Source organism: Euprymna scolopes, chromosome 23 (genome assembly GCF_053919585.1).
Source record: "Euprymna scolopes isolate OS-2025 chromosome 23, ASM5391958v1, whole genome shotgun sequence".
NCBI classification, from domain to species: Eukaryota; Metazoa; Mollusca; class Cephalopoda; order Sepiida; family Sepiolidae; genus Euprymna; species Euprymna scolopes.
The window spans coordinates 73,089,690-73,117,152 of record NC_136504.1 but is presented as its reverse complement, the minus strand read 5'-3'; the positions used below and the strand labels follow the sequence as shown (position 1 = coordinate 73,117,152).

The 27,463-nt window shown below is 37.8% G+C and overlaps 1 protein-coding gene across 2 annotated transcripts in view; it reads right to left on the bottom strand.

Moving 5' to 3' along the window:
* The window catches only part of LOC145246004 (N-acetyl-D-glucosamine kinase-like), a 238,909-nt gene extending 211,947 nt beyond the window's left edge, over positions 1 to 26,962 (bottom strand). The window contains exon 1 of one of the 2 annotated variants that reach the window (XM_080107803.1): positions 26,264 to 26,962. In XM_080107803.1, coding sequence (XP_079963929.1) covers positions 26,264 to 26,304 — 41 coding nt within the window. In that variant the 5' untranslated portion in view covers positions 26,305 to 26,962. The remainder of the gene's footprint in view (positions 1 to 26,263) is intronic. The other variant, XM_080107806.1, reaches the window with a different exon arrangement.
* Positions 26,963 to 27,463: the final 501 nt, after the last annotated feature.

Below are 27,463 nucleotides of genomic sequence, written 5' to 3'. Positions count from 1 at the left end.
AAAGCACATATTTGCTCTGCAATAGCATTGATCACTCTCTTCAGGTTTTTACTAATTACCAGTTTTACTTATTATGTACATATATATAAATACATATATCCCCCCATCGGTTCATACCCGTCTGCCTCTTAAGAAAGCTGCATGCTGTTCACAACCATCCGGCTATTGGGTTCTCTCTTCATCAAAACTTATCTAGCTTCAGGGATCTCATTTCCTCCTCCAAACATTAATTTTTCTACCCGATTCTGCTGTAATCTCAATCCCAAAATCTTTACGTTTTCCAAAGATTCGGACGGTGTAGCCGTCATTCTGTACATTTTTACATGATTCCTCCACACCACAGTCTCGTCTACCCGCACATCATCGATGTAGGAGCAGGTGGCTCTCTTATCAGCAGCATATTTAACACAGTCTAAAGAATTGCCATCATGATCTTTGGGACAGAATTCAATCCAAACTGACTTAAGGCCCACGATTTTAGTTGATTGTCCCATTCTCCTCCACTCTCTCATAACTTCTTCCCACACGTCAATTTCATCTTTTGTGTAAATAGCTACACATTTGTTTGATTCTCAGAATACCAACACTGGCCTAACTTTTTTCTTGGTAGGTTGAACCACAGCTAGGAGTGGCAGAATTCATTCAACCTTCCTCAACCATGGTATTAGAATTTTTTTGTCCATCCACCTCTCCACTTCCTTTTCAAACTGTGATTCTATCTCTCCTTCCAACTGCAGTCTCGCGAGACCACGAGAAAACAGAGGGCACACATGCAAATGAGACAGGGTGAAAAACTGCATAAAAAGAAAGCTTGAGTGAGAGGAAGGAAGTGTCGTTTACACTCACGAGGTTATTGTGTTACTATTGCGAGCGTTGGTGACGATTGAAGTTGAATTCTGGCTATTGCTGTGAAAAATGACCGACTCAAAGTTTGATCTGAAACTGATTCCAGAGTTTGATGGGTCCATATCTGTCATTGACTGGGTTGAGAGGGTCGAGTTGACCTGCAATCTCTGTGAGGTAAAGAGAGTACACACTGTGATTCCCCTGAGATTGGCTGAGGGCGCTCTGAGTGTGTCTCAGCAACTTAGTGCCACCGAGAAGGCTGATGGGACCGCTATAAAAAATGCATTGTACAAGGCATTTGCAATGGATCCTTGCACGGCTTAGAAAGATTCAATACTAGAAGCTCATGCTGGAAGAAACCTTCACTTGGTCGGCTTATTTCTAAACTTGATTTCCAATTGTTAAGACTGTTTCTAATTTTTACATCTTTTTTAGATGGAGACAAGGTTCACACGTCCCGCACCACTGCACGCCTGTGGAACTATCTTCCATTTGCATGTTTCCAGCTGACTACAACTTGGTTGTCTTCAAGTCCAACATAAACAAATTTTTTTAATTTTTTTTTTTTATTCAATTTTCACCCCAAACAAGGCACAGTGCCACTTTGAAGCAGGGGGCTATTATCAGGGACTTACTTAGCGGGGTCATTATGAAGGGAGATGAGTAGAAAGATGTTTGTTAACATTACACTTGAACTTCTGCATATCATTGCAGTTGGAAAAGCAGAATCCCGGAAGGGAGTTCCAAAGACCCGCAGTTCTGGGGAAGAAACTATTGGAGTAAAAGGCTTTCTTGCACCTAGGGATCTCTACTGTAAAGGGATGAGACTTAGTAGCTTGTCGGGTTTGTCGGGGGTAGTTACGTCGGGGAGGTACAAGTGTTTGCAGTTTGTCAGAGCATTCACCATTAAAGTATTTGTAGAACAGGCAGAGGGATGCAACATCTCGTCGATGGGACAGAGGCTGAAGCCTAGATGACAATTCAGGACCTATCAGGTTGGCGACTCTCTTTTGAACCCTGTCCAGGAGCAAGAGACAAGCAGCAGATGCACCAGCCCAGATGTGACAACAGTACTCCATACATGGGCGAATGGTGGCCTTATAGAGGTATAGGATACTGTCAGGCGTAAGTAGTTTTCTAGCACGGTAGAGGGAGCCAACCTTCCTTGCAGCAGCCTTGGCAATGCTCTCAATGTATCTATTTCAGTTCATATTCCCTGTAAACGTTAGGCCGAGGAGTTTAAAAGAAGTACTTTCAGGTAATGTGTTCTTGGCCATTGCTATTGGTGGTAGAGAAGGTTTCTTGTAGTTATTGAAGGAAACAAGCTTAGTCTTAGCAGCATTGAATGTGACCAACCATTTTTGTCCCCATTTCACTACAGATTGGAGGTCATCCTCTAGTGTTTATGCCATTTCCTTGGATATGTGTTCATTTGTTTTCCCCTCATATGTTATAGAGAGTGATGTCATCGGCAAATATACCCATCTCTGAAACAATTTTGTCAGGGAGGTCATTTATGAATATCAGGAATAATAGAGGTCCAAGGATAGACCCCTGAGGTACTCCCGCATTTATGTCATATTGTTTGGATGTACGACCGTCGAGGACAACTTGGATTTTTCTATTACTTAAGAAGGATTTAGTTACATTATGAATTCTTCCAGTGATTCCATATGATCTAATTTTCCTTAGAAGACCATCGTGCCATACCCTGTCAAAAGCCTTAGATATATCGAGGGCCACCGCTCTACCCTCTTCTGTTTTATCCAATGAACGGTATATACGTTCAGAAACTACAGTTAAGATATCTGCTGTTGAACGGACTTGCCTGAATCCATATTGTTTGTCAGTCAGGAGTTTAGCAGCTGTTAGGTGCTGGACTAGGGCTTGATTAACTAAGGACTCAAATATTTTGGCAAAAAGGGTGGAGGAGGCTAATGGGGCGATAATTTAGTGGGTCAGTTCTTTCACCAGAATTCTTGAAGACTGGTACCACAGAGGCGGCTGAACCGCCCCCTTAAGTAATCCAATCTACCAAATTTCCATTAATAACGATTACTACGATATTATCCCACTGATTACTGTACACCCAATAACCCTTATCCTCATGGCCTCAGGGCCTTGATAAGTGGTTACTCCTATGTAAAAAAAAAAAAAAAAAAAAAAAAAAAAAAAACAGCGGACGCCGAAACCTCAAATGAAAATAACAAAATCTTAAAAAAACAAGCAGGAACTTCCCAAACCAATCAGCGAGTACAATTCAGTCACATGATACAACAATCATCTTCATTACATCAGAAAAAAAGATTAAACAGGAATAAAATTCCAACAAAATAAGAAATACTTTATTATATTTTGCATTAAACAATAACTAAAATGTTACTGTTTTCCTGTTTATTTATTCAATTTTTTTTAATACAATACGTTTTTTCAATGTTTTGAATCTGTTTTAAGTATTATAAAAATATATTACTTTATTAAATATTTTTAATTTCTTTATAGAAAAATAGAATAAAATGTTCCGCTTTTTTGTATGAATATTTTTGTATTAATATTTCGGAATAGCAGTTGCCATATGTGTTCTCCACTTATCTTGGCATTGTTTCCAGTCGTCCCGAACTTGTTGCCACTGGAAATAGGCAATGTTGCATCAGGAGAGGTGATGTTTGAAATTGCACAACCCTTTGCTTTACGATTACATGCATAGGCACTTTTACACGGGGTATCCATTGTCTCCCGAGACAAAATGAAGACCATTAACCATTAGATTTGTAACAACAGACACCCGCTACATCACAAGCAGAAACTACTTCTCACGACTTTGAGATTTTAAATCCATTTCTCCCTGGCTTGTTCAATCACAAGCCAGCTCGCTATCACATGACAGAGTATATAAAAGGCAAAATTTGTAACCATTTATTCTCTTTCTCGCTGCTTTGCCCAGAAGCACACATCGTTTGGGGCTTCAGCCCCCCCAGGCTGAACGTGAGTACTACAAGCTATGGCTCTCTTCTAACTACCATGTATTTCCACGTGTTGTATCCACACGAACTTAATCATTCTACAGGATTACCCAAACGAACATTCTTTGTCATGCTAAAGAACATACAACTCACACTCACACACGTCAACACACTGAATACCTTTGCCCTCTCTTTCAATCGGTTTCCTTCATACTGACAGATACTACCTATAATAAACGGACATGAACTGTTCTCTTCTTCAACCAGCCGGCATGATATTAAATCTATCTTTACACAAGAACACTTCAACCTACGAACCCATTTCTCTCTTCTAATAACGCCACTTACGAAAATGACAGATAAAGTTGTTTATTAACTCCATTGCATCATCTCATTTCTATAGGCTCTCGCTTTGTCCATGTCTTTGCTTCTCACTGCAGCATACGTTTGAACATAGGCTAAAAACGATGCTAAAATGAAACAGAAAATGACAGTCGAGTGTAGCTCTAGATATGTCAGAATTTTGGGGGAATTTTTTACACCTTTCACACAAAACTGCAAATAAAATATACAAAACTCATAATTTCTCTTTTTAAAGTGGTTTGTTTAATTTCTTAATGGAATATACTTCCAAAATAAACTATTAAAGTTTTTTGAAAAATAATAGAAATATGATTTTTTATTTTTTTTAAAAAACAGTGTTTACAAAGTGCCTGCGTATGCTCAGGCAGCCATTTTTTCTATGTAATGAAATGAATTGAATTTTACGAATTAAATTCTTTTCAATTTAAAAATCTATCAAAATTTTTCTATTGGTTCAATTTTTAAGATATTTTCTGGTTTAAGGTGAAATTTTATGCTCTTTCCAATAAACCGAATATATTATTCTAGACAAACGTTTTTTCTTTAAATTCACCCCCCACCCCATTTTGAAATTTCTATTAAAATGAAGATAATTAATTGTCTCACCTCAGATTTATATATCACAAATTGAAGATAAAAGATCAATAAATAAAATAATTTAATTTAAAACAACAAAATAAAGAATAGTTTTGTGCAAATTTACTTGTAAAGTCAAAAGTTTAAAACATTTTTTTTTAAACCACATTGATGGTTTTTTTTTTAAGTGGAACCTCACATTTTTAAAATATTGTCAAGTAAGTATCAAGCACTTTTTTTTTAAAAGTTAGTCACCACATATCAAGGCCTGGAAGCCACTCGAGGATAAGGATTATTGTGTGTACAATGTGAAAATCTACTCTGCAGATCTATATACCAGCCTCCCACACCTATTCAGCATTTCATAATTACTTTTCATGTATATCATTTTTTATATTTAACATTCATTATATGATAAATATACTCACATATACACTTTACCAGCTTTATTTATTTATTTAACGTTAACTCCTAACAAGGCATATCACCACTTGGACGAAAAAGGTTACAATAAGTCTTCTCTGTGTTATGAGTAAGTTGCTGGAATCAATATTAAATAGAGAAATAGTCAACCACCTCAGCAGGAATAACCTTCTTAGTGACACACAATATGGTTTCCGCTCTGCAAGATCTACCGCAGATGTGCTGACGGTTATATCCCACAGGATTAGTGAATCTCTTGACAAAGGCTTCCTTTCTAGGGCAATTGCTCTTGACATATCAAAGGCCTTTGACAAAGTATGGCATAAGGGTCTACTTCACAAGATTTCCAGCTACGGTATAACGGGAAATGTTTTCTCAATCATTAAATCATTTCTCTCCGATAGGCTCATAAGAGTAGTGGTAGATGGACAAAAATCGGAGGCCTTCAATATAAATGCTGGAGTCCCTCAGGGGTCAATCCTGGGCCCAACTCTCTTCCTGATCTACATCAATGACCTCCCTAAACACATACTTAAATCATTCGTTGACATCTATGCTGATGACACGACCATCTACGGCAACACATCAAAGGCTGTAAATGACGAAGTTCTCTCGGATTCTCTCTCCTCTGATCTCGAGCGCGTGGTTCAGTGGGGGAAGATGTGGCTAGTTACCTTTAATGCATCCAAAACCAAACTCCTATCCTTACATCATCAACGCTCTGATCCCCAGCTGGCATCAATTGTGATGGATGGCTCTCGTCTGGGTGAGGCCCCGTGTTTTGACAAGCTTCTGGGTTTGACCTTTACTCCTGATCTGAAATGGAACATGTACATCAAGTCTGTTGCCAAGGTCGCTGGAAAGATGGTGGGATCCTTCTACCGCTCCAGAAGATATCTCACTACTGATGCAATTCTCTATCTATATAAAAGCCAAGTACGGCCAAGGATGGAATACTGTTGCCATATCTGGGCAGGAGCTGCCAAAAACAGCCTATCATGCCTTGACAGAGTACAAAATAGACTTCGTGGTTTAGTGGGGGATGCCCTTTTCTCTACCCTGCAACCCCTCTCCCACAGAAGAGACGTTGCGAGCCTATCCTTGCTTTATCGTTATTTTCATGGCAGGTGCTCGTCTGAACTCCAATCCCTGGTCCCCCCTCGCCAATCTTTCACGAAAAACACCCGTCTAGCTGAATCCACTGTGAAAAATTTCCCCCACTCTATATCTGTGCCTAAATCAAAACGCGGATTTCATGAACAAAGCTTCTTTCTTAGAACTGCACGCCTGTGGAACTTTGTTCCGTCTGCCTGCTTCCCTCCGGACTACAACTTGGATGTCTTCAAGTCTAATGTTAACAAATTCCTAATGAACCGCCCCCCCCCAATTAAACACTTCATCAAATCTCCTCACTAACGTAATGTACTTGCAATAACCCTTATCCCTGAGTGGCTTCTGGGCCTTGATAAGTGGTGATCACTGTGTAAAAAAAAAAAAAAAAAAAAAAAATGCCTAGGAAAGATTAGCAAGATGTCGGTTTATGTTACATTTAAACTTCTGCATTTCAGTACAATCAGGAAAGCAGGTAGCACGAAGGGGATTCCAAAGTCCAGCTGTTCAAGGGAAGAGACTATTAGAATAGAAAGTTTTTTGGCATCTAGGGACCTCAACAATGAAGGGGTGAGATCTTATTACTAAACGGGTTTGTCAGAGATATGTATGGGGTACAAGTGCAACGAGTTCATCAGAACGCATTCCATTAAAACATGCACAGAGATGCAACTTTGTGGTGATAAGACAAGAGCTGGAGTTTAGTTGATAAAGTGGGACAAATTAGATTGACAACTTTTTTGGAACCTATCCAAGATGGAGAGGCTAATGGTAGATACACCAGCCCAGATGAGGCAACAATACTCCAGGCATGAGCGAATGGTGGCCTTGTAGAGGTACGGGATACTCTCAGGTGTGAGTAGTCTTTTAGCTCGATAGAGGGAATCCACCATCTTTGCAACAGTCTTTGCAATGCCCTCTATGTATTTGTTCCAGTTCATATTGCCCGCAAAGTAAAATATGGTAAAATAGTCTCAAAAAAGGAGTTTGAAGGTAGAATTCTCAGGTAGAGTGTTATTTTTCATTGATATAGGCGGTTCAAGAGGGGTCTTGTAATTGTTCAAGGAGAGCAGCTTAGTTTTACTAGCATTAAATGTTACCATCCATTTGTGGCCCCATTCAACTATGGTCTGGAGGTCATTTTCTAATGATTCTGCCATTGTCTTAGATTTATGTACATCTGTTCTTCCTGAATGCATGTTATAGAGCATTGTATCATCAGCAAATATTGGACACAATATTATCAGGGAGTTCGTTTTTGAATATCAGCAATAATAATGGTCCAAGGATCGCCCCTGAAACACTGCCGCATTAATGTTATGCTACTTGGATGTATGTCCATCAATGACAACCTGTATGCTTTTATTGTTTAAGATGGATCTAATTATATTTAGTATACATCCAGTTATAATGTACGATTTAATTTTCATTAGCAGCCCTTTGTGCCAGACTTTGTCAAAGGCCTTGGATGTATCAAGGGTACAGCTGTGGCTCCACCCGCTTTATCCAGTACGTGGTAAATGCATTCACAGATAAATGTTAAAATATATGCAGTAGAACAACATTGCCTTAATCCATACTGTTTGTCAGAGAAAAGATTTGCTTTTGTGAGGTGGTGAATTAGTGCTTGATTAATTAAGGTCTCAAAGATTTTAGTGAAGAGGGGGAAGAGATTTAGGGGGCAATCAGTGAGAGGGTCTATTACTTCATCAGAATTGCTGTATATTGATTCCATAGAGGCCACTTCAAGCTATTAGGGAAGCAAGATTCAGCAAGGCATTTATTGTAGAGCTTGGAAAGTATGGGGGCTAGCTCAGTTAAACATTTCTTAATTAGTATAGCAGAGATGAGATCAGGCCCACACACCTTTGAGGTGTCTAAATTTTTTATGATATCGCTGACATGAGAAGGGGTGATTTTCACATCATCTAATGTGGCTTTAGTCCTCATAGTGAAATTTGGGAGGGAGTTGTTTGTTGGCTCTAAGGTGGAGTTAGAGGCCTTCTCCGTTATCGTGTATGCAACCTTTTGGTTGTTGCTCAGTGGAAGAATTACTGATTGTCCTTTATTCACTACACAATTATAGATTTTTCAGAAATCACGAGTCTCTATCTTTGGCGATTCTATGTGTTCCCTGATTATTTCAGCATGCTTTCTTTTGACTGTCATTATTTCTCTCTTACAATGATTTCTAGCATCTACGAATTTTGCCTATTTGTATTTGACTTATGACGTACAAACTGGTGGAATGCATGCTGTCTTTGTGCAATAGCAGCTGCACAATCACATGGGGGTGAGTAGGGTTTGCTATAATACTTCCGTGTGGGAACATGTGCTTCAATTTCCACTTTGCACCATTCAGTTGTCTCATTGGCACACTGTTCAGCAGGAAGAGAGAAGATATCGGTCCATAGGGCATCTCGGATGTGTTCTCTAATGGTTTCCTAGTAAGCCCAGTTGTAGTACCTTGTGGTTTTGAGCAATGATTCCTCACTTTGAGGTTGGGATTTAAATGTGATGTCAACTGATACCACTAGGTGGTCTGCATTTCCAAGTGAACTGTGGGGATTAGTCACACAATCCTCAGGTACTGTGGTGAGGAATAGGTCTAGAAGTGAAGCCTGCTGTGGTTCACGATCTGGTAGGTGGGTTGGGAACATTACTATCTATGTGAAGGAATGGGCTATAGAGAAGCTATAAGTGGAGCATCCAGCTGCATCTGTGTAACCTGAGAAACCAAGCTAATTTTTATGGTGGACATTAACGTTACCAAACGCATGTATTTAGGCATTACTATCCAAAGAGAGTGCTGCATCTATACTGACTTGAGGAAAAATGGCAGGGAAAATATAAGTAACTAATGCAGTGATGAAATGTTAGTCGAAAGCACATAAAAGTCTGGTCATCCGATTCAAGATTTTTTTCTCTAGTTTAAGGGAGGGTGCTACGAATATAGATTAAGTGCATGCATACATCTATCTGAGTCCTTACGGCAAAGAGGGAGGTATCCTGTCATGTTAAAGTAGTTGGGGGGGGGGAGATTGAAGAGTGTACGTTTGTTTCACTTAATGCTAAGATATCCGGGGAGTTTACTAAAAGGCTAATAGGTAAAGAAGAAATGTGAAAGCCGGCGATAGGAAGAGCCTATCTACTCCTTAAGCAAGTAACGCTTGCAAGCCAGAAATTTGTTTGAGTCACCAGCTCCAGGAAGGTTGTCAACCATGACTGAGGAGGCCTCTCTCTCTCTCAGTTTTGTTATCAGAGTTTTCTTTCTCTTAGATGGATGATCTGACAAGATCTACAGGTCCATCACACCAAGAGGGTTAACCTTGTGCCTGGTTTCTACACCAAGTATTTCTGCACCCCTGCATGGATGAAGATACTGAGTATCTTACTTTAAAGTTTTTCTCTATTCTTCATAAATAAGAGCAGGATTGGAGATAGATTCCCCTCTAACATTTAGAAGAAATTTTATCTTTCAAGTACTGTGAGGAAAACCAATCTGCTCTAGCAACTAACTTGTTTTAAAATAAATGAATAGGATATTAATAATTATTTGAATATGTAAGAGAATATAAAGCAAAGAAAACAAAAGAAATAGTGGAACTAGATCTACATAAAGAGGTTTCACACAACACAGATATATAGATGCACTTAATTTGGTGTTCTTCGAGTGACCCATGTTGGTCTAGCTAAAAAACCAGTGTCTCCACATGGAATGAATTTGGATGCAAAGATTAGCGTTTATTTGAGAGCAGTAAGAGGATGAGACGGAGGATCTGCCATAAGGGCCAAATGTGTGCTTTGATTTTAATACTTCCTTCTTTTATTAAATAGAAAGGGTATAATTTTCGATTTCTATATTGATAATTTAAAACATACAAACTTATTTACCAAAGGTGATGAATGCTAGAAAAGAAATGCGTATTTCCAATTTTTCTATTGTGTCCATACATATATTGCTAACTATTACTAATATATTACAAACAAATGACATGCGAGAAAAATCTGGGAAAATAGTTTCAAACACAGAATATAGAAATAAAATAATACAATAAAATAAATTAATTTTTTAGTAATATCTATTTTAAAGGCAGATTAAGAAATGGTTAAAATTTTAAATAGATTTAAAGCTTTCTTTTTTTTAAATGCAAGGCCATCTTACAAAATTTCATTATCATATTTTATTGTATAACATGGGGAGTAGACTCACCAGTTAAAATGAATTCAGATAAAAATGGGAGTTTGGAAATGTGGTTTAAAATACACTGTAAATACATCTAAAAACACAAACTAAGTTTATAGAATAAGTTAAAATAACAAACGGATAAAAAAATTACAATTAAATTTTATTATGCTTTCAGTTTAAAAGGGACTACAATATATTGGGTTAGGGAAACCTCTTTAGGCCATGGCATTTCAAAGTCAACCACTTCTCTTCAGAAGAGGGGAGTAAAGACACATATAGCGAGAAGAAATTTTTAAAAAGATACTATTGCCTTTATGAAAAGAGGATCAAAGGAAAAACGGGAAGCTGTACTGAGACTAAAGATGATTATAGGACTGCAAGCAATCATTGTAAAAGAGTAATAAACAATGTGAGAGAGTTGTATGCTCAGTCCGTTAAGTCCAAAGTAGCTAAGCGATGGCTTGGTTACAACCAGTTTTGGCAAATAGTAAACAGGATCCTGAACAGAATCATGTGCTCTATCCCAACCAGACCTGAGGTAATCTCGTCAGCATCAGACAAAGCCAAACTCTTTGCAAGAACTTTGCAACTAATTATACCCTATGCGACTAAGGCCGTCAACCCTTTGTATTTCCTCTTTTATCAAAAAACCCACTATGCGACATACAAATATCTGTGCATGATGTTGCCAAGCTAATCAAAATCGTTGATTCCAGTAAAGCAACTGACCCTGATGGCATTTCAATTATAATGCTGAAAACGCTTCAACCAGAACTAGTTCCCATACTTACAAAGCTGTTTAAGTGTTGTCTTAAAGAGAATTGTTTCCCAACACCCTGGAAAACCTCACCAGTATGCCCTGTATTTAAGAATTCAAGTGATCGATCATCTTCCTCTCAGTACAGATCAATAAATCTCCTGTGTGTCATGAGTAAGTTGCTGCAATCTGTGTTAAATGGAGAAGTAGTTAACCACCAAAAATAACCTTCTTAGTGACATGCAATATGGTTTCCGTTCTGCTAGATCTACAGCAGATGTGGTAACGGTTATATCTCATAGAATTAGCGAATCTCTCAATGGAGCCTACCTTTCTAGGGCAATTGCTTTTGACATATCAAAGACCTTTGATAGGGTATAAAGGCCTACTTCACAAGATCTCCAGCTACGGTATGGCTGGAAATGTTTTCTCAATTATTAAACCATTTCTCTCTGATAGGTTCATGAGAGTAGTGGTTGAAGAGCAGAAATCAGAAGTTCACAGTATTAATGTCAGAGTCTCTCAGGGGCCCATCTCGGGCCCAATTCTCTTACTGATCTACGTCAATGATCTTCAAAATCACATCCTAAAATCATTCGTTGACATCTATGCTGATGACATTACCATCTATGTCAACACATCAAAGGCCGTAAATGACCAAGTTCTCTCTGATTCTCTCTCCTCTCATCTGGAGCATGTGGTGCAATGGACAAAGAAGTGGCTGGTTAATTTTAATGCATCTAAAACCAAGCTTCTATCTTTACATCATCAACGCTCTGATCTCCCATCTGGCATCAGTTGAAATGAATGGCTCTCGTCTTGGGGAGGCTCTATGTTTTACAAGCTTCTGCGCTGGACAAATGGCGGGATCGTTCTAGTGCTTCAGTAGATATCTCACTGCTGATACAATTCTCTTCCTAAGTAAGAATTAGGTACATCCACAGATTGCCACATCTGGACAGGAGCTTCTGGAAAACTCTTATCATGCTTCAACAAAGTTCAAACTAGACTTTGTAACCTCTTTCCCACAGAAGAGGCATTACAAGCCTGTCTTTACTCTATCACTATTTTCATGAAAGGTGCCTGTCTGAGCTCCCATCTATGGTCCCCCCCCCCTCGCCAGACTTTCATGAAAACTCGCGTCTATCTGAAACCAATATCCAGAATTTCTCACTCTTTTTATGTGACTAATCCTAAATGTAGATTCCATGAACAAAGCTTCTTTTTTATAACTGCACGCCTGTGGAACTCTCTTCCATTTGCCTGCTTTCCAGCTGACTACAATTTAATCATATTCAAGTCCAATATAAACAAATTCTTGATGAGCCATCCCCTTAATCCAATTTACCAAATTCCCACTACTAACGATTGCTAGGATATTGTGCCATTGACTTCTGTACACTCAGTAACCATTATCCTCGAGTGACCTTTAGGCCTTGATAAGTGGTGACTCCTAAGTAAAAAAAATGAAAAGGAAAAAGCTATAAAGGGCTATAGTGCTATGGGTTGCTTCTTATTGATTTATGCCCGTTATTTTTTTTGGGTGGGGGAGATAAGATTGTAATTCCGGATTGATCCCGGACTAATCCAATTGCCAAATTCCATTTGATTCAGTAACTGGATAACTTTCAGATTCCAATGTAATCCATAGTGATCCCACTCAAAGACAACTTTCATTGATCTTGTGTGACATCACAACCACAACGAAAACAGTTGTCCAGACAGGATTTGCAGTGATCCGCCAGACCAAAATGTCTTGATGAAGTGGAAGCATTACAGTACAGTACAAAATATGAGATATCTCCAAAAATAAAAGCAAAACCATACAAAAACTGCTAAATTGTACAAACCACTGATTAAGAAACAATTAAGTTATTGCTTATTCACCAAACCTGTTTTCTTGCTCTTATTTACTTATACTGCTTCCCTCTTTTTGGAAATCATAATTTATCATTCTATGACTAAGTATAATGTTTAAATAAAAGGCCTATACTGGCCACATGTATATTGTTACTGATGTATGTTAATAAAATAACTGGCACAAATGTTATTTCCAAATGTTTGCTTTAAAGGGATAATACTTTGCCTCCAAGACGCCTTCTTGTCTGTTTTGCATGATAAACATTAAAAATCCTTATACTCCTAAATCCTCCCCCAAATCCTTATATATCTATATTGTATATTAATGCTGTATTCTTGTAAGTTATATCATCTCTCCTGTTTCAACTGGACAAGAAACTAATTGCTCTTCTCCCTAAGCTGATATCTGATATAAAATCAAATACTTTGCACATGCATTAGATGGAGGGTTTATCTTCCAGTCCTAAACTTTTGTAGTCTGACCTTTTCAAAATCGATAAATACTAAACATCTATAGATTTCTATTGCTAAGGGATGCATTAGCTTAATCTATATCTATAGAATATCTATAAAATAGATAACTAATAGCCACAAATAAATAACTAATAGCCCAATGTGCCCAGATTATAAGTGAACTATATGTGTTTCCTTAACGAATCTTGCTTTCCCGACTGCTGGAAAACCGCTTCTGTGGTACCAGTCTTCAAGAATTCTGGTGAAAGAACTGACCCACTAAATTATCGCCCCATTAGCCTCCTCCCGCTTTTCGCCAAAATATTTGAGTCCTTAGTTAATCAAGCCCTAGTCCAGCACCTAACAGCTGCTAAACTCCTGACTGACAAACAATATGGATTCAGGCAACTCCATTCAACAGCAGATATCTTAACTGTAGTTTCTGAACATATATACCGTTCATTGGAGAAAACAGGGGAGGGTAGAGTGGTAGCCCTCGATATATCTAAGGCTTTTGACAGGGTATGGCACGATGGTCTTCTAAGGAAAATTAGATCATATGGAATCACTGGAAGAATTCATAATGTAATTAAATCCTTCTTAAGAACAATCCAAGTTGTCCTCGACGGTCGTACATCTAAACAATATGACATAAATGCGGGAGTACCTCAGGGGTCTATCCTTGGACCTCTATTATTCCTGATATTCATAAATGACCCCCCTGATAAAATTGTTTCGGAGATGGGTATATTTGCCGATGACACCACTCTCTATAACATATGAGGGGAAAACAAATGAACACTTATCCAAGGAAATGGCAGAAACACTAGAGGATGACCTCCAATCTGTAGTGGAATGGGGATAAAAATGGTTGGTCACATTCAATGCGGCTAAGACTAAGCTTGTTTCCTTCAATAACTACAAGAAACCTTCTCTACCACCAATAGCAATGGCCAAGAACACATTACCTGAAAGTACTTCTTTTAAACTCCTTGGCCTAACGTTTATAGGGAATATGAACTGGAATAGATATATTGAGAGCATTGCTAAGGTTGCTGCAAGGAAGGTAGGTTCTCTCTACCGTGCTAGAAAATTACTTATGCCTGAAAGTATCCTGTACCTCTATAAGGCCACCATTCGCCCATATATGGAGTACTGTTGTCACATCTGGGCTGGTGCATCTGCTGCTTGTCTCTCGCTCCTGGACAGGGTTCAAAAGAGAGTCGCCAACCTGATAGGTCCTGAACTGTCATCTAGGCTTCAGCCTCTCTCCCATCGACGAGATGTTGCATCCCTCTGCCTGTTCTACAAATACTTTAATGGTGAATGCTCTGACGAACTGCAAACACTTGTACTTCCCCGACGTAATTACCCCCGACAAACCCGACAAGCTAGTAAGTCTCATCCCTTTACAGTAGAGATCCCTAGGTGCAAGAAAGCCACTCCAATAGTTTCTTCCCCAGAACTGCGGGTCTTTGGAACTCCTTTCCGGGATTCTGCTTTCCCAACTGTACTGATATGCAGAAGTTCAAGTGTAATGTGAACAAACATCTTTCTACTCATCTCCCTTCATAATGACCCTGCTATTTAAGTCCCTTATAGTAGCCCCCTGCTTCAAAGTGGCACTGTGCCTTGTTTGGGGTGAAAATTGAATAAAAAAATTTAAAAAATTTCTTTCATTAGATGGGATAAAGTACAGGTGATTATCTTTACTTTAAAACTAACACCTAAAGCACATTTCGAAACGTACCCTAACCCTTATACTATAATTGTCCAATTAGTCACTAATCCATAAACGATATTTAATCTTTTCTTAACCCTAGTAGATATTCACCTTTAATCTACACCCCACACTCATACATACCTTCTTTAAAAACGTAACCAATCTTAATCCTATTCTGAGCAGTGTAACTTCAAAGCAGATACTAATTCTTTGATACTAACTCTATCAATTCTAACTATTCATGCGGGAGCATAAAAATACCTGGCTTTGAAACCAGGTGCAGGGAAATCCCTCTCAGTGCTAATGGACCAGTAGATCTGGTTAGGTCATCCATCTAGGACAAGGAAAACTTTTGTAAACCTGTGCCACTGACCTCATACATCTTGGCACCAAACAGGGGAGGGAGACCTCCTCATTCCTGGACGACAACCTCCCTAGAGCTGGTGACTTGATCAATCTGCCTATCTATACTCCATACTCCTTCTTTGCCTATTAGCCAGGAGCAGAGATGCGGCCACAAGGACTCATTAGAGACGCCAAGTGCTTAGCCTTGTTTCCTGACTAGGGCAATGAATGCCATCCCCTACATTTGCCTTATTCCCTTCCCCCTTACCTGGGCATCTTGGGGGTGTTTATTTACCATATATGCTAACATGATTGGACTGGGCCACTCCTGTCAGACAGGTTTGAGGGTACCAGTTTGACAGTTGCTGGTTGCTGTTTTCAACTGACAGTAAAGGTGCCCTTACTCTTTGATAGTGCTTAGAGCAGCTGTTCCATCATCAGTTGTGTAATATCGAGATATTTGTAGTGCCATGTTGTGCACCCTGCACTCATCTCTGATGGATATTCCCAAGGCCACATTCCTGTGGATGAGGAGCTGGCTGATGGTCTACTCGTGTTGCATGATGGTGGCTATGCATATCCGTTTTGCCTAGCACCTCAATCTAGATCTGAAACTATGAAATGACAGCTCAATCCAAAAAAACGTTCAAACCAGACATACACTCACGCCTCTTCCCTTTCCCTTGAGGCTTGCATTTACACATATCCGAGGACTTAGAACTAACTTAGATGATGTAGAATCATTTCTCCTAGAAAACTTCTCGGATATCTTAGCACTAAGTGAAACTAAGTTGCACTCCTCCGTCTCTTTCTAACATCTTTAACATGTCTGGTTATCTTCCACTTTGTCCTAAGGACTTTAATAAGAACGGACTTGGAGTCTATATTTGTAACACCCTCCCCCTGTCTAGGGAATCTAAACTAGAATCAGGTGACCAGGCCTTCATGTGCTTTAAACTAAATTTACAACATAGCGTTAGCTACCTGTATTTTCTTTATTGTTCTCCATCAACCCAGGACTGTACTATAATCAATCATGTCTCTGATAGCATAGATGTAGCACTCTCCCTTGACACTAGCGCCCAAATACATGTATTTAGTGACTCTAATGCTCACCACAGAAATTTGCTTGGCTTCTCTAACTACACTGACACAGTTAGTAGCATCATCCATAACTTTGCTATATCCCACTCCTTGACACAGTAACATTCCCGACCCATCTCCCAGATCGCCATGATCAGCAAGCCTCATTTCTGGATCTTTTTCTGACAAAAGATCCTGAGGATTGTGTAACAAATGCTGATTGCCCACTTAGGAATGCTGATCATGCTGTGATAATGATAGAATCACTCTAAACTTTTGACCCCAAGTTGAAGAGTCATTACTCAAAATGAAAACGTACTAAAATAAGGCTGACTGGGAAGCCATTAAAGATCACATCATAGACGCCCCATGGTGAAATATCTTTTCTCTTCCTGCAGAACAGTGCGCAAATGAGACTACTGAATGGTTCAAAGCAGCAATTGAAGCACATGTTCCTACACGGAACTTCCTCAATGGTTTACTTCTACTTGCGCAGCTGCCATTGCTAAGAGGCAACATGCATACCATAGATTTATCCAGCATAAGTCCTGTACAAACAGACAAAGTATATAGAAGCTGGAAGTGCTTTGAGTTTTCAAGAATTCTGGCGAAAGAACTGACCCAGTAAATTATCACCCCATTAGCCTACTGCCACTTTTCACCAAAATATTTGAGTCCATAATTAACCAAGCTCTAGTCTATCACCTTACAGATGCTAAACTTCTGACTGACCAACAATATGGATTTAGGCAAGCACGTTCCACACCAGACATCCTAACTGTAATCTCTGAACATATATACCATTGACTGGACAAAGCGGGGGAGGGTAAAGCGGTAGCTCTCGATACATCTAAGGCTTTTGACAGTCTTCTCAGGAAAATCAGATCATACAGTACTACTGGAAGAATACTAAACATAATTAAATCCTTCTTAGATAAGAGAAAAATACAGGTTGTCCTCAATGATCGTATATCTAAACAATATGATATAAATGCTGGGGTGCCTCAAGGGTCTATCCTTGGACCTCTATTATTCCTGATATTCATAAATGACCTCCCTGAGAAAATTGTCTGTGTGATGGGTATATATGCTGATGACACCACGCTCTATAACAGACACAACAGGAAAACAAATGAACACATATCTAAAGAAATGGCAGAAACACTAGAGGATGACTTCCAATTTGTAGTGGAATGCGGACAAAAATGGATGGTCACATTCAATGCTGCCAAGACTAAACTTGTTTCCTTCAATAACTACAAGAAACCTTCTCTACCACCAATAGCAATGGCCAATGACTATTTATCTGAAGGTTCATCTTTTAAACTCCTCGGCCTAACGTTCACAGGAAATATAGGTTGGAACAATTACATTGTGAGTATTGCCAGGACTGCTGCGAAGAAGGTGGGTTCTCTCTACCATGCTAGAAAACTACTAATGCCCAAAAGTATCCTGTACCTTTATAAGGCCACCATTCGCCCATGTATGGAGTATTGTTGTCATATTTGGGCTGGTGCATCTGCTACTAGTCTCTCGCTCCTAGACAAGGTTCAAAAGAGAGTTGCCAATTTGATAGGTCCTGAACTGTCATCCAAGCTTCAGCCTCTGTCACATCGACGAAATGTTACATCCCTCTGCCTGTTCTACAAGTATTTTAACGGTGCTTGCTCTGACGAACTGCAAGCACTTGTACCCCCTCGATGTAAATACCCTCAACAAACCTGACAAGCAGTTAAATCCCACCCCTTCACAGTAGAGACCTCTAGATGTAAGAGAGCCTTCTACTCCAGTAGTTTCTTCCCCAGAACCGCTAGACTTTGGAATTCCCTTCCGGGTCCCTGCTTCCTCAACTGTATTGACATGCAGAAGTCCAAGTGTAATGTGAACCGACATCTTGCTACCCAACTCTCTACATAGTACCCCTGTAGCTTATGCCCCTGATAGTAGCCCCCTACATCAAAGTGGCAACGTGCTTTGTTTGGGGTGAAAATGTCAACAACAAAAAAAGAAGAAAAAAAAAGTATTTCTAAGAAAGAAGTAGCAACAGCTTTGAGTGAATATACTGAAACCACTAGGAAACACATTGAAGCGCAGAAATTAGGAACTCATGATTTCTGGAAAATCTACAATAATGTAGTAAATAATGGGCAATCAATAATTCCCCCACTATCCAACAATCATAAAGTTGTTTGCACAGCAACTGAAAAAGCTAACATGTTTGCCCGTTATTTTCCCTCAAACTCTACCTTGGACCCAGCAAACCATTCCCTCCCTGATTTTCTCTGTGAACCGAAACTAGATGATCTGAAAATCACCCCTTCTATTGTACATGATATCATAAAAAACCTAGACACCTCAAAAGCATGTGGACCTGATCTCATCTCGGCTGTGCTATTAAAAAATGCTCCGCTGAGGTTGCTCCAGTTCTCTCTAAACTCTTTAACAAATGTCTTACCGAATCTTGCTTTCCTGACAGCTGGAATACTGCTTCTGTGGTACCAGTTTACAAAATCTCACCCCATTAGCTTCCACCCGTTTTTCGCCAAAATATTTGAGTCTTTAATTAATCAAGCTGTAGTCCACCACCTTACAGCTGCTAAACTTCTATTTGACCACCAATATGGATTTAGGCAAGCCCATTCTACTGCAGATATTCTAACTGTAATCTCTGAACATATATACCAAGCACTGAATAAGGCAGGGGAGAGGATGGCAGTAGTCCTACATATATCTAAGGCTTTTGACAGGGTATGGCACGATGGTCTTCTCATGAAAATAAAATCTATGGTATTACTGTACGAATGCTTAACATAATTAAATCCTTTTTAAATGAGAGACTAATCCAGGTTGTCCTCGATAGGCGTACGTCCAAACAATATGATATAAATGCAGGTGTACTTCAGGGCTCGATCCTTACCTGATAAAATTGTCTCTGACATGGATATATTTGCCGATGACACCACACTCTATAGCAGGCACGTAGATGGTAACGTTCAAAGCTGCTAAGACAAAGCTTGTTTCCTTTCATAATTACATGAAACCTTATCAACCACCAACAGCTATGGCTAAAGATACATTACCTGAAAGTACTTCGTTCAAACTCCTTGGCTTAACGTTCACAAGGAACATGAGTTGGAATAAATACATTGAGATCATTGCCAAGGCTGCTGCGATCAAGGTGGGCTCTCTCTACCGTGCTAGAAAGTTACTTACACCTGAAAGTATCCTGTACCTTTACAAAGCCACCTCCATGTATGGAGTACTGCTGTCACATTTGGGTTGGTGTATCTGTTACTAGTCTCTTGCTCCTGGACGGTGTTCAAAAGAGAGTCACCAACCTGATAGGTCCTGAACTGTTATCCAAAATTCAGCCTCTGTCCCATTGACGAAACAATTATTTTAATGGTAAATGCTCTGACGAACTACAAGCTCTTGTACCCCCTCGATGAAAATACCTTCGACAAACCCGACAAGCAGTGAAGTGCCACCCCTACACAGTAGAGATCCCCAGATGTAAGAAAGCCTTCTACTCTAAAAGTTTCTTCCCCAGAACTGCTAGACTTTGAAATTCTCTTCTGGGTTCCTGCTTCCCCAACTGTACTGACATGCAGAAGTTCAAGTGTAATGTAAACATACATCTTGCTGCTAAACTCCCTACATAGTACCCCTGAAACTTAGATCCCTGATAGTAGTCCTCTACAACAAAGTGGCAATGTGCCTTGTTTGGTTAGAAAATGTAACAAAAACATACTGGTAAAACCATATAAAAAAATAAATTCATTCGACTTAAGGAGTTGGAGTCGGGTAAAAAATTCTGACTTCGACTCCTTGTACTTTTAGAAATCCGACTCCGACTCCAACTCCAGCTAAAACCTCCTACTCCAACTCCACAACCCTGGAGTAAATGTCAAGCCCAGAAGCTTATCAAAACATGGAGCTTCCCCTAGATGAGAACCATCCATTTCAATTGATGCCAGATGGGGATCAGTGTGTTGATGATGTAAAGATAAGAGCTTGGTTTTAGATGCATTAAAATTAACTATCTACCTTTCCCCCACTGTACCACGCGCAGAGAATCAGAGAGAAAATTGTCATTTACGGCCTTTGCTGTGTTGCCATAGATAGTCATGTCATCAGCATAGATGTCAGCGAATGATTTAAGTATGTGTTTAGGGAGGTCATTGATGTAGATCAGGAAGAGAGTTGGGCCCAGGATTGACCCCTGAGGGACTCCAGCATTAATATTGAGGGCTTCTGATTTCTGCCCATCAACCACTACTCTTATGAGCCTATCAGAGAGAAATGATTTAATGATCGAGAAAACATTTCCAATTATACCGTAGCTGGAAATCTTGTGAAGTAGTCCCTTATGCCATACCTTATTGAAGGCCTTTGATATATCAAGAGCAATTGCCCTAGAAAGGAAGCCTTTGTCAAGAGATTCACTAATCCTATGAGATATAACAGTTAGCACATCTGCTGTAGATCTGGCAGAACGGAAACCATATTGCATGTCACTAAGAAGGTTATTTCTGCTGAGGTGGTTGACTACTTCTTTATTTAATATAGATTCCATCAACTTAGGAGACAGAAGACTTATTGGTCTGTACTGAGAGCGAGATGACTTATCACCTGAATTCTTAAATACAAGGCATACTGATGAGGTTTTCCAGGGTGTGAGGATGCACTTCTCCTTAAGGCAACGTTTAAACAGTTTTGTAAGTATGGGGGCAAGTTCTGATTGAAGTTTTTTCAGCACTATAATTGGAATGCCGTCAGGGCCAGTTGGTTTACTGGAATCAAGGTTCTTGATTAGCTTGGCAACCTCACGCACAGATATTTGTATGTTGCATAGCGTGTTGTCTGTTATAGAAGGAAATACTGGGAGTTGATCGCCTTCGTCGCATAGTGCAGAATTAGCTGCAAAATCCTTTGCAAATAGTTTGGCCTTGTCTGATGCTGACGAGATGACCTCAGGTCCATTGGTGATGGTTGGGATAGAACGCACGCTTCTGTTCAGGATCTTGTTAGCTATTTGCCAAAACTGGTGGGAACCAAGCCGCTGCTCAGCTACTTTGGATTTAACGGACTGAGCATATAGCTCTCTTGCATTTTTTATTACTCTTTTACAGTGGTTGCTGGCAGTCCTGAAAGCAGCTTTAGTCTCAGTACATCTATTACATTGGTAGCTATGGAAAAAGTGATTTCTGTGCGCGATGGCAGCAGCACATTCTGGGGAGAACCATGGCTGGCTGTTAGGTTTTTGTTGGAATTTTTTGGATGGTATGAATTGGTCTATGCCTACAATTAACCATTCGGTCAGGTCTGATACTATGGAGGACACATTAAACATGGAATGCAGGGGCAGATCTTATACAAATGTACGGAAGATATCCCAGTCAGCCATAGAGTATCGATATACAGTACGGTGGAGAGGTACGTCTGAAGACTTATTGCATTTCGTTTTTAACTGATACAACTGAGTGGTCAGAAGATCCCAGAGGAGACAGAATGGAACACGAACATAGCTCAGAGGAAGTTGTGAGAAAAAGGGCTAGAAGGCTAGCATACTGACCGGAAATATCGGGCACATGGGTGGGTTTGTGAACAATCTGGGTGAGGTCATAGGCAATGGCGAAATCATGACAGAACCTTGCCTCATCATCCGTCTTGTACTATAATTTTTTTTATTTTATTCAATGTTGTTTTATTTTAGATATTGAAAAAAAAAATTTAATTGATAAAGAAGGAATAAAATATTTTAAATCAAAAACTCATGTATTTCTTTAAGAGAATAAAAAAAAAATGGAAAATTTGTCGAAAGGTTTGTTTATAAAAGTAAACTTACTTATGAGTGAATGTGATTGTTTTGTAAGTACGGTGGCCCATATTTAACTAACTTTTGTTTACAGCAAAAACATGTCAGAAATAGAAAGGGGAGATTAATTCTGGCACTTTTAGGCCACCGAAGTTCTCAACTGGAAAAAAGGGAGACGTTTGTTTCCTTTTCTTCTATCTGATATTGCAGTATTTTTTAATCCTTGCTTAAAAAATTTTTTTATTTAAAAAGTACATAGAATATAAAATATAAATATGGATAAATTCTTAACAATGAAGAATGGAAGTACCCATTGATTAGTATGTTTTATAGGCAAGTGATTTTTGGAATTTATATATATTTATTATATTCGAAGTAAGTTAAAATTCGTTGATTTTCTCAAAATCTTTTTAAAAAAAACGATTAAAAAAAACAAATATTGCATATTTTGCTATTAAACTTGTTATTATTTTAAAATTTGGTCTTTGCTCCTTTTATCGAAAAAAAATTAGGGTTTAAATTACATTTTTCAAGTAGTTATAAGCTTCGAAAGATAATAAGTCTAATTATTCAAGCTTTTATCACGCATTTTTAATGGCGATTTCTGACACTGCTAGCGTAGCTCGTTAACGCCCCACCTGATTTGTATAGTTTCTAATGTGAAATGTAAAAAAAACTACGTAAAAATCTTTTTAACAAATCACTAGTGCGAGTGCGCTGTATTGCACAGGTCCAACAAACAAACATTAAAAAAAAAAAAATTATTTTTAATTTTTTGAATGGCCAATAAATGCAAATAAGTCAATAATCGCCCCCCCCCTCCCCGGTTACTGCAGTGTTATCACTTGCGCACTGGAAATTAGTGATGATTAGGAAATGGGGCACTTCTGCAATATACGGACAGTGGCCATTGTTAGGGGCGATAACTCTGAATTTTTTCTTGGCGAAATTTAAAATTTAAAAAAAAAAGCCTAGCCTACTTTTTTTTTAATAAAAAATACTAAATTCGCGAAATTTGGCCTAAAAACATGGTTCTGAAATGGATGACTATAACGTTGCAATATGCAACGTCGTTGGGTTAGAAAATGAGCATCAAAAAACAAATATTTAAATATTGACTTTTTTTTTTCAATCTGATAGGCTAGTGTCCATTTGATAGTAATCCGCTAAAAAAAAAAAAAAAAAAATGAAAAATGACAAAAATAAAAATAAAAAATAGAGAGGGGGCAAAATTCTTCAGGTCCGCCAAAATGAATTCTCTAGCGACATGATTGTCAATAAAGTGTAGAACAAAAAAAGAGAAAAATACCGAAATAAGGGACAATTTTTTTTTTAATCTTCGCAAATGCTCATGAATGACAGTTTGGGAAGCTTTTTTTTTTTTTTTTTTTTTTACATTCAATCATTTTATAAATAGATTAAAACAACATTAACAGGGCATATGATTTGGTTCGATAATAATTAAACGGGGTTTGTATTACATAGATTCGAAAAAGTTGTCAAAAAACAAATATATAACAAATAAATGTTATCAATATATAACAAATAAATGTTATCAACCTATGTCACGGTAATATATATTGAGCGAGTTTCTAACAGTAGAAATAGCTGAATAAACATGTTATTGTTACATTAAGTAAAAACACTGAACCCATATCCAGTTAGGTAGAAAAGTAACTTATCTTGCCTTTGATAACATTTATTTGTTATATATTTGTTTTTTGACAACTTTTTCGAATCTATGTGTACAGTAATACAAACCCAACTTTTCACTTAATTTAATCGAGTAGTTTTTTTTTGTTTTTTTTTTCACAGCGGAAAAACACGTTTTTATGAGAGCGCGTTGAAGGCAGTCATCTTTGATTTTTTTTAAATTTTGTTTGAATTTTAGAAACGTCACGGGGAGATAACTCGCCAACACTCCCTCCCCATCTTTTCGTCCTAAAAAATCAAGTACTTTTTAATAATTAAATTTAAATATTCAATATATATAAATATATATATAAATTTTGAATGTTTAAATTTAATTCCGTTCTGGATCGACAAACAATCGATACCCCCTGTGAGGGTTAGGGTTAGGCAAGGGTTGTGCAACCCCCAACCACGCCTCTCCTGAATCGGCACTGCTTGTTGAGTCCATTGAAAACAATGCCGAGATAAACGGAGAGTACTACATCAGCACCCGGAATTCCTAAATAGTCACCCGGTTTAGTACTGATCAGGCTCAACGTACATAATGAAAGCAAACTCCCCGGCAACACCGGATTGTTACAGTTAAGTTACGAAATATAACTGTCAACATGTTTTAACGTAAAATAGTAAACAATATTGTTACCATATTGGGTAATCGTGAAGAAAGAGAGAGCCTGTTTCCTCCGTTCGACTATAGGTGGCGTTACTGTCTGTCCACCCAGTTACGGAAGTACAAAATGTATATAATGCCACCCTTGAAATAAAAATAAATGTTTTTGTTATATTTTAATTTTAAACAGGTTTCTTTTTTTTTTTGTGCAAACATATTTAAGTTTTATTTTTTTGCAAACATATTTAAGTTTTATTTTTCCAAACATTTACGTTTTGATGCTTGTTTATTTTTAAACATTTACGTTTTTTTTTTTTTGCAAGCATAAACTAAATGTTTTTGCTATATTTTTCTTTTAAACATATTTATGGGTACAACCGTTTTTCCGCGAGTATTTTTTACGCTCTTATAATAATAATAAAAAAATCAACGTTTTTTCTTTTATCTTTTTTATGGACCCCCCCTTTTTTCTTAATTTTTCTGCACTTATTTTACCTTTTCCGCAAGTATTTATATATATATATAATATATATATATATATATATATATATATATATATATATATATATATATTTGAAAAAGGATATTGTAAAACCTGAATCTTACTTGAAACTACTATTAAAAAATAGCGCGGTACCAATAAGTGCATAAGCAAACTTTTCAAAAAGAAAAATATTTCAAAAATATTTAGTTTATGCTTGTACCCCCCCCCCCCAAAAAAAAAACCGTAAATGTTTTAAAATAAACAAGCAACAACACGTAAATGTTTGGAAAAATAAAACTTAAATATGCTTGCAAAAACAAACAAAAAAAACGTAAATATGTTTGAAAAAACAAAAAACAAAACTTAAATATGTTTGCACCCCCCCCCCAAAAAAAAACCATGTTTAAAATTAAAATATAACAAAAACATTTATTTCAAGGGTAGCATTATATACATTTTGTGCTTCCGTAACTGGGTGGACAGACAGTAACGCCACCTATAGTCGAACGGAGGAAACAGGCTCTCTCTTTCTTCACGATTACCCAATATTGTTTTGATTAATTTATTAAACAATTGTGACTATAAAAAAAGATGTCACAAGAAAACAAAAAACAAAATGTTTTGGATTTTCGATATAAAAAATTACGTTCACGTGCGTTCTGTGATTTGTTCGAAAGGATTTTTTTAATTCCAGAATTTTAACATGAAAAGTAAACATTAGCTTTGTTGCTTGCTTTCATAGCATACGGTCCGATTTTAATACTTATTAAGTATACAAATAAAGAAATGACGAGCTGTCAACTCAGAATTATAAATGAAAATTATAAATTATTTACGAAAAAAAAAAAATCAAGCACGATTGAAAGTGCCAAAATAAAATGAAGTTTAAACATCTTTTTTTTTTTTTCAATTTGATTTTGAATTATTCGAAAAAGAAAAAAGAAAAAAAAGCTTTTTGTAGTGTTTACCCTTCAATTCCGGCGTAAAGATACTTTGTTTCGTCCGACATAATGAAAAGAGTTGGCAAATGTGTGCGCGTGTTCACAACAACGAAAGAAGGCGAAGTTATTTCTTTTGAAATGTCGAGTAAATGTCATATTGACTTTATCAGAATGAACCAATCGCACACTTGGCAAACTATGGGGTTACTTGCCCGCGTGACAACTTCAACTTTCTTTTGTACCCAAGGTAAAGGGACAAGAATATAATCGCTGCTTGCTTTTTTATTTTTCGCATGTTGTGCGCTACAACTTCATGTTTATGACATTAAAAATATCGACATTATATTGTCAACCCCAAACCGATTTTTGTAGAGGCATATATTGTTGTCTATCCAGCTAAATGTTTTTTTTTATTTTATTCCGGAGACATTCAAAACATTTTTGAAATAAAACAATACTCGACATAAACAACTACAGAACTTTTATCTTAACTCATATTAAAAATTAACTGTTTTTGTAGTATTTGACGTAGAGAAAAATTATTCAAAATATGTCCACTTTTTTTTTTAAATAGGATCTTTTTTTTTTTTTTTTTTTTTAATACGTTTTAGTTTTCCGTAATTTTGACACGGGACAGACAGTCAACAATGAATACTATGTTGAGACTTAAGGGTGATTCTGTCGGAAGAGGCTAATCTTCAAATCGGATCAGTGGCATTTCCACCAGGACAACGCAGCGCAGCCAGCACCAGTAGCAGTGTCAGATGTCGCCATAAAAATGTGAATTATTGGACTAACTGTCTTTCCAAGCTTATAACTACTTGAAAAATGTAATTTAAACCCTATTTTTTTTTTTTTTTTTTTTTTAATAAAAGGGAAAAAAATCAATCTCTTAAATAATAAAAGGTTTAATAGCAAAAGATGTGTTGCGGACCAGGATATAAAATACCCTAACTCGCTACAAGAAAAAATAATGAAACGAATTGAATGAAAGAAACAAAGAACTCAAATGCCGGAATGAAATAAACATGTCATTTATTTTCTGTTGAGAAATGAAAGTCTTCGGTGTACACGTGTTCATTCAGCCGTTGACGACTACGCGCGTAGAAGGAAAGGGGGATGCAATAGAGAAACGCGAAGTGGCAAGCCGTCTGTAGAAAGAAAGGGTTAAGCTCAGTAGAACGTCGCGCCCATGTCTGTGTTGATGGGCCAAAGCGAAGGGGAGAT